At 43.2% G+C, this 12,345-nt stretch overlaps 3 protein-coding genes across 9 annotated transcripts in view; 2 read left to right on the forward strand and 1 right to left on the reverse strand.

The window, feature by feature from the left end:
- Nucleotides 1-128: 128 nt before the first annotated feature.
- LOC107272252 lies at nt 129-5,364 on the forward strand. 2 transcript variants are annotated; one of them, XM_025089589.1, is made up of 6 exons: nt 129-268; nt 336-607; nt 683-979; nt 1,058-1,529; nt 1,601-4,161; nt 4,931-5,364. In XM_025089589.1, exons 2-5 carry the CDS (start codon nt 353-355, stop codon nt 1,684-1,686), a joined length of 1,110 nt encoding a protein of 369 aa, XP_024945357.1. In that variant the 5' UTR covers nt 129-268; nt 336-352; the 3' UTR covers nt 1,687-4,161; nt 4,931-5,364. The 2 variants fall into 2 exon arrangements, with proteins under 2 accessions (XP_024945357.1, XP_015604724.1); XM_015749238.2 differs by lacking the exon at nt 129-268 and having other exon boundaries at nt 299-607; nt 1,058-1,341; nt 1,405-1,529.
- LOC107272254 (histone-lysine N-methyltransferase SETMAR-like) lies at nt 2,393-3,511 on the reverse strand. Its single transcript, XM_015749246.2, has 2 exons — nt 3,209-3,511; nt 2,393-3,103 (listed from the first exon to the last, which is right to left on the reverse strand). Exons 1-2 carry the CDS (start codon nt 3,496-3,498, stop codon nt 2,410-2,412), a joined length of 984 nt encoding a protein of 327 aa, XP_015604732.1. The 5' UTR covers nt 3,499-3,511; the 3' UTR covers nt 2,393-2,409.
- LOC107272253 (guanine nucleotide-binding protein G(q) subunit alpha) overlaps nt 4,186-12,345 on the forward strand; it is a 20,971-nt gene continuing 12,811 nt past the window's right edge. For 2 of the 6 annotated variants that reach the window (XM_015749241.2, XM_015749244.2), the window contains exon 1: nt 4,187-5,790. In XM_015749241.2, the coding sequence (XP_015604727.1) occupies nt 5,673-5,790 (118 nt within the window). In that variant the 5' untranslated portion in view covers nt 4,187-5,672. Of the gene's footprint in view, nt 5,791-12,345 lie in introns of all 6 variants that reach the window. The other 4 variants (XM_015749245.2, XM_025089590.1, XM_015749243.2 and 1 more) reach the window with 4 other exon arrangements.

Here is a 12,345-nt window from a genome sequence, read left to right on the forward strand (position 1 = left end):
GTCATGTTGTTTAATTTTACTCGACTCGAGCCATAAGTCATACCTTCATAACCTTAACATAAAATAACATTGTAACGATAATTATTATGCGCCTATCATTTTAATCGTCTGTCTCAATTTGATTTTCGATAACAATAAATAGTTAGTGGTTTGTAAGCGTCACGTATTACTGACTGACAGGATGACAGTCATCAGTTAACCGTCTGGATACCTATGAATGCATCCTAAATATTCTTGAAAATAATTTAAACGTCATCAAATGGCAACAGTGAGTTAAGGATTAATTGTGTTAAAAAAAAAAGGTCAATAATAATTCTCCCAAGACTTGACCTTAGGTCCAATCTCACAAGGCATGTCCCGTTTCCTCGATCGAAGATGCTGCTGCTCACGATGGAGCGAACCAATTCTACGGAGGCATCATGCAACCCATTTGCCACCAACATCCGAAGGAGAGTCCTCATCGGTTCAAAGGTCACGATCGACGTCACCTTTACTCACAATCTCACAGCCGCACGTGTCCCAATTGGATTCACAAATCGGCTGCTGCGTGTGTCAGAATCGGCGGAGGAAAAGGTCATCGAAAATTCATTCGACCACTGATACCAAGGCAACGTTATTGCAATTTATTATTATGAGAACAAACGTATAGGACAGTTATAAAGAATATTGTTATCACAAACAGAAACTCAACGGTGTCCGAATCGGTCTTCAAGGAATGAGGGAGAGTTTGGAGTTACAATTGGTTGGGACACAAGTTGAAGAAGCAATGGCTGCTGACAGACAATCCGCACTTATTCAACATTTGGACTTGGCCACCACAGCATTGGAAGCATTGATACAGCACGTGCGATCTTTACAAGTGTCACACACGGCAGCTTATCGCGTTGTTGATTTAAGTCATCAATTAATACTTCCATATTCGGTTTCAACTAATTACTCAAATTCCACTGGTAATGGTTTGACAATGCAGATGCAACAGGTAGAGTATCAATACTGGAAAGGGTATTTGTCATTGGGAATGAGTTTGATTATTTTTTCTTGTAATTTCCTTGTTCAGGCTGAGATTCGGAAGGAGACCAGACTACTTCTTTTGAAAGAGGTTGTAGAGAATTGTACGAGAAGCATAACCGTGTCGAAGCAGTTGCAAGCAGTCATGGACGAGTATAGAATGAGAAAAGAGGACTTCTCCGTGGCTGCGAGAAATTTGAAAAACTTATTAGACAATACCAAGCTGAGTGTACCGCAGTTGGAAAAGTTGCAACGACAGTACGAGACCATTTTGCACGAGTATCAGCAAAGTAGAAGGACTCTCGATGGAGAATTGCCAAGGATCGTTAGAATGTATGATCTTTTCAATCGTAAACATCCACTTGCATGGGATACATGGAGATTTGGTTATTTCAGACGGTTGGCAGCGCTTAGAAATAATTTTCAAAAAGTTGCTGAATTTTATAACGACACGGAATACGACAAGCATACAGGCAATTTATTTAAAATAATAGGGGATAATCTGTGTCAGGATGAAGCAGGTGATAGGAAAGAAATAATTTTTATTTGTCCAATGTCATATTGAAAAATTATTATTCTACTTAACGTACAGCTGCGGATCATCTACTGTGTGACCGATTGGAAGAGACTCAAGAATTCTGTCAGAAATGCAAAGTTAACCGTGTCGAGAAGAAATGAGGGAAACTTGAGGGTCTTTAATGTTCGAAACGGAGAATTCCCCATTGCTCTGGGACACAATGTGAAATTATGGACGGTACGTAGAAGCCATACGTCGAAATCTAAATCCTCTTAAAAACGATGCCAAGGGCTCTGTTTATCCATATGGACATATTGGGAATCACGTTTATACCGGCTGCTTCCGACAAAGCTTCTTTTACACGAATGTCAATGCGTAGTTACATGAGGATTATCAATAGGATTTTTGCTGCGTCATCGAAAGATTGACAATTCATTCTAATCTGGATACAGCAAGACTTTATTGGTCGTATGAATAGTATGCAAGAAGTTTTGCTAAAATTTCATTTATAGGAAATGAAGAGAGTAGACGCCATAACCTGCATTTTATATTATAGTATTTTGTTTCATGTTTTACACGACAGTGTACGCGGTACATTTAACTTTTTTTTTTATAGAATACAATTAAACATATTTCAGTATGAAAAAGGTAATAAACTTCATTTCCGAGAAATCATAAACAATATTGCATAATTGGCAGACATATGAAAATTATAATACAAGACGTATGGATAAGTATAAGTTATACGATAAATTCGAAGGAATAAAGCTACCGGGTTATCCCACTTCTGTTGTCATATTTTTTTATATTTTATGATTTTGCAACAACGAATCACTGTATAATCAAACCTTGTTATAATAATTAGTAGTCTCCCTCATTATTGATTATGCGCTCCCAGACTGCTGGCAATCTTGAACACCATTCAAAGTACCACTTCCATTTAATTCACAAATAATGTTGTTCAGTTTAATATCTAACTCCTTTAAGCTGCTGCATCGAGTACCTGACAATTTCCTCTTCACGTGGCCGAAACAATTGAAATCGCATGGATTCATATCCGGGGAATATGGCGGCTGAATGATCTCTATCCATGCTTTATCTTCAATTAGCTGCTGAACTATTTTTGATTTATATGGTCTGGTATTATCATGTAAAATTATAGGATTCGATACATCATGCTGCAGTGCCCAGATAGCGATGTTCTCTTCCAAAAATGACTTATAACGCTCTCCAGTCATAGTTATATTTTCATCATAAGTTCTCCAAAAAGCAATCCCTCTTATATCCATAGCCACTATCAGTCGTATCTTTCGATCATGTAGCTCTGCGCGTGGTAAAGGTTCAGCTGAAGTGTTTGATTCTACCCAAGATCGTGACTGATGTGGTTGGTGAGGAGTATAAAACTCGACCCAAGATTCTTCTATGCATATGAACCTATAAAGTATATTTTCCTTACGGTGGTACCACGTCAAGTGACTACGTGCAGTTTTATATCGAAATCCCTTCTGATCTGTGTTCAAACTATGTGGTACCCATACTGCTAGTTTATTGACCAGACCTAAATCCTCGGTCAGTACTCTATGGACAGTCGAATGAGGAATATTCAGTTGGGTGGGAAGATTATTAACACTCACTCTGCGTGATTGACTTAGTGCTTCTTTGATTTTGTCTTTCGCTTCTAACCTAGTTGATGATATTGGTCGAGGTGCTCGTGGCTCATCTTGAGCTGTGATTCTACCCTGTTTGTACATTTCGAGCCATCGTTGTACAGTTCTTTTATTTAATGCATTACGGCTAACAGATTTCACCAACATGTCATGCGCAACTCCTCCAGAGTAATTTAATATGGCACAAAACTTTAAAGATATACGTTGCTCCACTACACTGATAGATTTTTTTAAATCTTCCACTTTAAATCTATAAACGTCCTGACAATACGACATACGAAAATTAACGCAATTGCAGAATATCATGCCAACAGCAACTACAGCGTAATATTGCGCAATACTTAAATAATTGGAAATAAAAAGGTGACACTGGAAGTGATATTACCTAGTATATCATCATAATATGGATCATCAACATTGAAAATGATCTGTCAAAAATGACGGATGATAAAGACAACTAAGAATTATTCTAAAATTTGAAAATTCTACGCTAGTACACAAGTCATATCACTCACTTAATGCGCATGCGCAATTCCGGCGAGTTTCCAACACAGTGTTGCCTTAATACGAGTTTCCATGACGCATTCAGTAATACCAATCTAACAGTACTTCGAAACCGGGCATAAGGTGCGAATGCATAAAGCCCATGAGTTAAACGGTCTGCAAAGCCACATTGTATTGCATATTACACAAAAGACATAGCCCCCAATCGAAGCACTGCTAGAACTTTAGCTTTTCATGAAGAGCTGAACAGAACGTAACGTAACATCATTGATAAGCCGGTTGAAGAATTCAAGGGTAAAATTTCGCGGGCATTGGCCGTTGCGTGCGAGCAAGTTGAACGCGTGACGGGAAGTGGCGCTGCGCAGCGTCATGCCAAGTCGCAAAGTAACACCTAAGAGTGAGAGAGAAGACGAGCGAACAGTGGAAGACAGTTCTTTGGTGCGATAGAGATAGATCGTGAGGTCGGTGAGTGCGGAGGTGTTGGGAGGAAAGAGTGTATCTTGCGGGTGGAGGGCCAAAGAGGGATCGGAGGGTGCAATGCCGATGCGAGCGAGATTAGAGCCGGCCGCCGAGTAGCGACGGACGCCATCTTGCGATAGGCGGTTACCGTGGAGCAGCACCGTGGAGCGCGATCAAGGTGGATTTTCGCTCGCGAGTGAGTCGCGTTTCGCGTGAACGGTGAAGGAAGGAAAGAAAGGACGCTTACATGGCATAATCGCCCGATGGATGGGATAGACCGAACAGGTCAGAGCAGTTTAGTAGGCAGTAGCTTCAAGCGCGTTCGCGTCGTGAGAGAGAACTTGGGATAGAACGGAAGAGCGAAAGAGAAAGAGAGAGAGAGAGAGAGGGAAAGAGTGTGAGTGAGTGAGAGTGAGAGAGAGAGAGAGAGAGAGAGAGAGTGAGAAAGTAAGGTAGTGCGAGAAAGAAAGAGAAGAGACAGAGAGAGCGATAAAGAGAGTGAGCGAGCAAGAAGAGTAGAGAGAAGACGGCAGTCGAAGAGAAAGAAAGAAAGAGAGTAAGAAGTGCGCGCGGTCTCTTCGACTCCGACAGCCGACGGACCGTCAGAACGGTTGGACAGTTTAACCTAAAGCTAAACGCCGCTGGTGCCGGCCGTTACGTTCTCCGTGCCTCCTCCCGGCGGGTGGCGGCCGCTCCTTCGCGATTTTAATCTCGTTAGCGGACACGTGCGCGCCGTCGCTCCTGTCGGGCTTCGCCAATCTGGTTTGTTTAACAGGATTCGGGGCTCGGGTTGATAAAAGGCGCGGAGCATTCGGGCGCGGCGCGAGTACAGGAGGCCAGGAGGCGGTGGGTCGCTGCAACAGCAAAGGAACGAGGAACGAGAAACGTTTTTCGTATTCGTATCTCGTGGTACTAGGGTGCGCGAGAGCCGCGGCTACGAGGACTGTGACGGCGGCGGCGGCGGCAGCAGCAGCACCAGCAGCCAAGAGAGAGAGTGTGCGACGAAAGCAGTGCTGCGGTGGCTCACCACACCCAACGGCGCCGGGAGCCGAGCGAGCCTAGCGAGAACGTACGCGAGCCCGAGGGCCGCCCAGGGACCAGCACCGGGTGCTCGGCTCCTCGTCCCTTCGTCGACGGACTTCGTTCCGTCGACCCGAGACCGAGCGAGCTACGAGAACGGGAACGGAACGGAACGGGCACGAGGACGAAGAAGAAGAAAGAGCGGTGTGTGTAGTGCGTGCTCGTGGATTGATGTGTCGCTGGCATCGGCCTCTGTCAGGAGTGCCGAACCGCGTGTGCTGTCGCTGAGCCGGTCGACAGGACTCCAACGGAACGAGAATAAGCACGAGGACCTTCATCGTGGCAAGATAATATTCGCTGACACGCCGTGCTGGGCCTGCTAGCAGTAAGCGTTTGGCAGCGGGCAATCCCCTACGGCGACTCGTTATCCTCCCTCATCCTCATCCTCATCCTCATCCTCCACGTCCCTCCTCCCTCCGAGGATTCTGCCTTGAATCATGGCGTGCTGCCTATCGGAAGAGGCTAAGGAACAAAAGCGAATCAACCAGGAGATCGAGCGGCAGCTTCGGAGGGACAAGCGGGATGCTAGGCGGGAACTCAAGCTCCTACTTTTGGGTAAGTACATTCATTATATTCCTCCATTATGTTTTTTTTTTTCTCAATTTCACTCTCCTCACTTTCTTCTTTACTCGTCTGTGCTTTCTCTCTAATTTATCATCTCCTCCCCCCCTTCTCTCTCTCTCTCTCTCTCTCTCTCTCTCTCTCTCTCTCAGTTTATCTGTCTCTCTTTCTATCTGCCCCCTATCCTCACTCCCTGCACCTTTAAACTCACGCCACCCCAACTCCTCCTCCGCCGCCTCCGCCTCCACCTCCACCTCCACCTTCTCTCGTACTCCTACACCTACTCACGAGCCCTCTTTTCATTTCTCTCTCACATTCTCTTCTCCCTTTTACTCTTCCTCTACCATTGCCCTTCCGTCGCCCACTCACCATGCACCTCACTCGGTCTTGCTACCTAAACCCTCCTACCCTATTTCCTACCAAACACTTGCCCTCCCCTTGCTCCAATTCAAGTCATCAAGTTATCCAGTTTCTCCGTTCCCATTTCCAGAGCGTTCCTCCATTCATACCTTCAAGAATCTCACAATCCTCAACAGTCACTAGTGTAACCAAGCATACCCGAGGTTCAAAACAGTTACCAGTTAAGCAATGCCGGTAACACGCGAAACGTGCACCTGACAGATCCTCTTATGCTTTCCCATACCAAATGATCCGATGACTCTACAATCGTTTATAATCTTTTAAAATCGTCTACTCTCTCTCTCTCTCTCTCTCTTATATCGCTTTATTTTTCTCGCGCAAGTACAACGTCGACCCGTCGTTGTGTTCCTGACATGGTTTGTCCTGCCGCCACGTTTCTTCTTCTTGCTCTTCTCTTTCCTTTTTTCCTCTCTTTAAAAACCTTCGTCGTCCTCCTTTCTTTTTCTTTTCAACTCGTAGCCTACGATTCCTCGACAAGCGGTCAGCCTGTTTACCAAGCTGCAGAGAAACATCGGTCATCCTATACCTTGTTTCCGTGGTACCGGTGGCCTTGGGGAACATTATTCACGTTGTACAGAACCTGCATGTATTTCCACGAAAGTCTAAAACTAACCTCCTACGAGAAAGTAAAAACGGAATCGTACGATTTTACCATGCTGTACTTTAAATTTATTACGGTCGAATGACACATGGATAATTGTGTATTCTAATTTGAAACTTTAGTCAGACTCCTTTATCTTAATCAAAGTACTTTTCAGGTACATGTCCTTTCGCCGCCGTATATATATATATACACACAAGACACGCGGTCGTCGACACGGGTCGATTTCAAATTCTTGCTGGGTTTCTTTTGGACGCGTTTGCTACACTGTTATGTATTTTTACATAAACAATATTAGTGAGGTTATACGTTAATCTTTTCTAGATCTGCCGTTTTATTTCTATCGAACGTGCATACGATTTTAATATCTAGTCTCATTGCCACAGGATAAATACATGCGAAGATGCATTCCAGTGATTTTATGTATTCTTAGAAATTACTTGGCAAACTTTTTTTTTTCGCGATAAGATTATAGCTGCGTCCGATTAGACTCTCGGGATGTGTCTGTGACTTGGAATTTTTCTCCTCCACTTTTTTTCGTTGGAAATCCACACGACTCGGATATATATACACGTCGTTCCTAATAAGCGATACTGGACGCATTGGTTATGCTTGTTAAAATTTGTGAAGTAACGTAAAAGTATTTTTTTGCTCTTCCGAACGTCTCGTATTCTTCATTGAAGGAAAATACCAAGAATCGAGTGTTGCGTAACAATGTATTTCCCTAGTCTGAATCGAATCCGGCCCCGATTTCATTAATCCGAAAGGGGCTACCGGTGTTTCTGGAACAACCATTGAAATTTCTACATAATCATGAAGACCGTGAACGACACGATTTCAAACTGTCAACTTTACCCCGTTTAATCTTCAACAACAAAACGGCAATTCTGCCGTGAATTTGTCACTGGGAGAAAAAATAAATATTTGGATCTCCACGCCGTTTTTTTTTTTTTTTCCTCAAAATCTAAATCACTGATCACGCCGATCGTTTTTACCGGAAGGATCAACCGTTTACCCGGAATGACCTTACGTGTTCGTCTTCTAATAAAAAGAAGCATGGCGGCCAACCGCGGCACTCCGTCGAATTTACCGATGTCAAATTCAGGTAATAACGTAGGCGTGTTTACTCCGCGATCTCGAATGACTGGGTCCCCGCGTTAACTTAGCGAAGACAATTTTTTTCTAATTTCTCTCTAGCCGTCACGTTATATCATTACCGATCGCAAAGTAGTAAACTCGGTGCGGCTAGTTTTTCATCCGATTATTTCGAACCACGTAGTCAGTTGTTTACTGGGACATCTGACCCAATGCATTTACATTGCTTCATAAGTTTTACTTGTCTTCTGCGTCAGTTCGCAACGGACACCCGGACCGCAATTTTACGATTGCTAATTTTTCTTTTAATTTCAACCCCTTCAAGTACACGAGTCATACTTCATTCTTTTAAGTTTTGAATTAAATTTTGTTTAATCTTCGAAAGGACTTCATCGGCACTCTACATCTTGACTGACTGTACCGGCGTCTTATTACCGATGGGAATATTAATATCACGGACGGTAGAATATAAATGCGTTGTATTAATTGCCTTTCTTTTGTCATCGCGTGTTACACATGTGTACCTATTGGCATGGTCCAATTATTTATTTATTTCCTGTGGGAATAACAGACGCGTGAAACTGTTATTCGCTGCGGTATAAATGTGATTCGAACAAACGAATCCCATAGACATTACGTATGCATATGGTAAAGTTTTGCACGTGTCACTGAACTAATATAATTTATTGGATTTATTATATATATATATATATATATATATATATATGGTTATACGTATTATTATATTTCATTATATCCATTCCCCGACGGCACAGTGGCTGATGAATTGATTTTCATTTGAATTTAACATTGTAATCATCTCGTCGCGACTGCAGCGAGTTACGTTTATCAAAGTTCGAGATAACATATTATTTGCCAAACACAACTGACACCAGTCTCCTCGTCAGGAGAAAATAAATATGGCAATTCGCTAAAATTTTGTGTCTCGCATTAAAGGATTCGGGTCCTTTTATTCGGAGGATTTTCAAAATTTCACGAATTTTTCACCCGCTCGCGAGTGTCTCCCCTGTATTTTGTACCCGCGTATATAGATATAGATCAAATGGAAATTTGTATTCCCTTGGAAGGGTGACAACAGCAAAAATACACGAGCACCTTACCGCGTGCGATTGAATTTCAAATTCGTGGACAATTGTACAAAAATTGATGCGACCCTCACCGGCGAAGTCGTTATACGAGTTGTCGCTTCTTATGAATTCAGGAGAAAAGGAGAGAGAGAGAGAGAGAGAGAGAGAGAGAGAAGAAAAAAAACCAGCAGAGAAATATCGAAATGCAAAATTGTTTCTTGGTGTCCCATACAACGAGTAATTCTTAATGCTGGCAATTAATATGAGTTAATATCGTAATTCGATGCTATGCATAAAATGGAATGAAATTATGCGAAATTGTCGATACCTCGAAACACTCCCTCTCGATCTTTCTCGCCCATACGTCCTTGCTTCTCGATTTACAACGATCGAGTCGCACGTGTCATACGGAATTACGTAAATTGCAAGCACGAATTTCGTGATAAAAATTTAATCCTCCTTAAAGCATCATCATCGTCGATAGGACGAACCCACATGTTATGGCACTGACATTTTTTTTTCTTTTTTTTTTTCCTCCAAAAAGCAGATTCACACTATTTAATCAATTTGGCACGTTCGACCAATGCTCTACATGGAACTAATTATTCGATATCTTTCACATTGTATGTTATCTATACAGCGATTACGTCTTCTACAAGTATGCACACAAGCGTATATATGTATTCCTTGAATAAATTTTGTTTTTTGGTTAAATTACACGAGAAGCACCAACCTCGCGGTATTGCATAATCGCAGGGCCGTATCACGGGAAAATAGGTTCCCCTCGTTAGATTCTCAGTGTCAATAACGTCGCTAAGACAATTTCACAGCGACGTGATAAAAACGTAAAAAAAAAAAAAAAAAAAAATTCACTCCCGTCTTTACGCAACTCCCCGTCACCTCGCACGCAACGACGGTATACCACGTTAATTTTCGTACTTTCCATGTAAAATCGTGAAAAAAACAAAAAACCGATCGAAAGGTGAGAAAAAAATTCACCTGTACCGTACAAACTTTCTTTGACTCCATTAACGTATCGATGCACACTGAGCACGTTGGCTGCGTTAAATGACGCATAACGTATTACGCAAGTAACGTATACACCAAAGAGATACACAAAAATCGTACACTCGACCCCGTTGACAGTTAACTCAAAATTCAATTTCGAATATTGATTCATTTCGCCACAGCATCTTCCGGATATATGGACCATATATGAGATTTTTTGTTTGTTCATCATAATATTTTTTTCTATCTAATCGTTCACTAGTCAACCAATTAAGCAGCGACCTCAACTAAGGTTACGATCACCGTCTCGAGTGCCCACCTGTTGGTCCTCACCTTTTGCTACTCATCCACTCCAGCAGGTCTTCGGGAGGTTCGCGATCCGTCCAAACTAAATCCATCTTGATCAGCATCTTCCTAGGCTACTGTACCTAATCTTATCCGTGGGCATATCGATGTCCAGCCGTTGCCGTTAAATATTTTCAGTCATATCCCACTTGTCCTACGTCTCCCTAGTACCCGACTTTGACTTCCGCGGTACAGACTCTTCCATACCGACAGGTTGTCGTCGTCGTCCGACTATTTACTGTGGGCGGAAAGATGCGTGTTCCTTTCACACGTGTCTGACTTACGTCCTGCCGCGAAGCCAGACGATCTAATTTCGGTTGCTTCCAGAAACGATTTGCCAGTCCTGTGGATACGGCTTGGTATAGTTGATACTATGGTATAGGGATAATTCTGATGTACATAGTTACTGATAGTCAACCCCCTGTAGCCAATAATAATTTGGCTGTTGATTTTTATTTTCAGTATACTATAAGAAATATTTGTATGCGTAATTCAGGTAACGAGGTTCTGCATGTGTCATAAGATTTTACATATACGAGTCATTTAATTAAGGGACATAAGAGGTTAGGTTAATTGAACAGGGCTCATTTAGTTTCGCGTAGATTTATTGATTTTCATGAAAATTCATCTTTGTACAGAATTTCGGGATTCTCGGTACAGCTATTGAAACCGTTGAGACTGATATCAGTTACGAGTCAGCGTACAGTAGTCACCAGATAGCATTATATCCTGGACTTCTTCTGACACTCGCGTGGCTCTTATCGGCAGGAAAGATTGTCCTGTCGAGGAAAGAAATTTTTGGATGGGATCATTGAGACGGTCAGTTCAGACCCGAAGAACGACATATGCACGTACGTTATTGTCATCCTTATAAGTCCAATAACTAATATTCCCAACACTCCGCGTTACCATCGAAGTTTCGAAGTAATTTCGAATTCTTTTTATTTTACTCTCCAAGTTTATCCCAGAAGAGACAGTCGGAGGTGCAATTTTTTTTTGTTCTGGTAAGCGTCTGAGCCAAGTGAAATACAGTATGCCGTTACTATACTATACCAGACTGTAGCGTGTAATAGTAGGCCGGGCGCTGGCCTATATGCATTCGCGGTGTATGCGGTAGCTACAAGAGCAGGGTGTGTGTAGAGAGAGAGAGAGAGAGAGAGAGAGAGAGAGAGAGAGAGAGAGGGAGAGAGAGAGAGAGGGAGAGAGGGAGAGAGAGAGAGAGAGAGATAAATAGAAAATACAGGGAACAGGACTGGGAAGGTAGAGTCGAGTTCACTGGGGGCTGATGGGGGTGTGGTGCGTGAAGCGTCGGCGGCAGCGTCGACGGCGTCGGTGGGTGGCTGGGGAGGCGAGGCGCTCGTCGGCATCTATCGACCCACCCGGTGCGACGGCTGAGCCCACCGCCCTGGAAGGTTACGGTCTGAATCGAGGCGCGTATTTCCAACTCGCATCGACGGGCTCTCCCCCTCCTGCTCCTCCTGCTCCTCCTTCTCCTCTGACACACACGGACCATCCCTCTTCGGCTCCCGCGAATCCCTTTTTCCTCTCCTTTGCCCTGCTAGTCTGTCTATCGCTTTCTCTCTCTCTCTCTCTCTCTCTCTCGCTCGCTCCCTCGGAAGAATTTCTCACGTGTCCTGTTAAACATCCATTAGCACAAAAACTGTCAAGCAGATAATTTCTATTTCAAAATGAATAAACGTACCATTCTCTTGTTAGTCACACGTGTATGGCTTCGGAACACAGCTAACCCGTGTTCCTAAATCTATCTATAAGTCTATATGCGTATATATATACACTATTTGGTACAGTCTATCCAGGTTTGCCTGCACCGATCTCTCATTCATTAACTTCTCTCTCCTCTTGGTCCACGATCTTCTTGTCCTCAGCGTGACTGCTTCCCTGTATACTCTCGGTTGGCTTGGTCGATGAGAACGTACTACTACGCTGGCTGCACGGTTCACCCCCCTTCCTGCTGCTGCTGCTGCCTCCTCC

This window comes from Cephus cinctus, unplaced genomic scaffold (genome assembly GCF_000341935.2).
Source record: "Cephus cinctus unplaced genomic scaffold, Ccin1 Ccin1_scaffold1146, whole genome shotgun sequence".
NCBI classification, from domain to species: Eukaryota; Metazoa; Arthropoda; class Insecta; order Hymenoptera; family Cephidae; genus Cephus; species Cephus cinctus.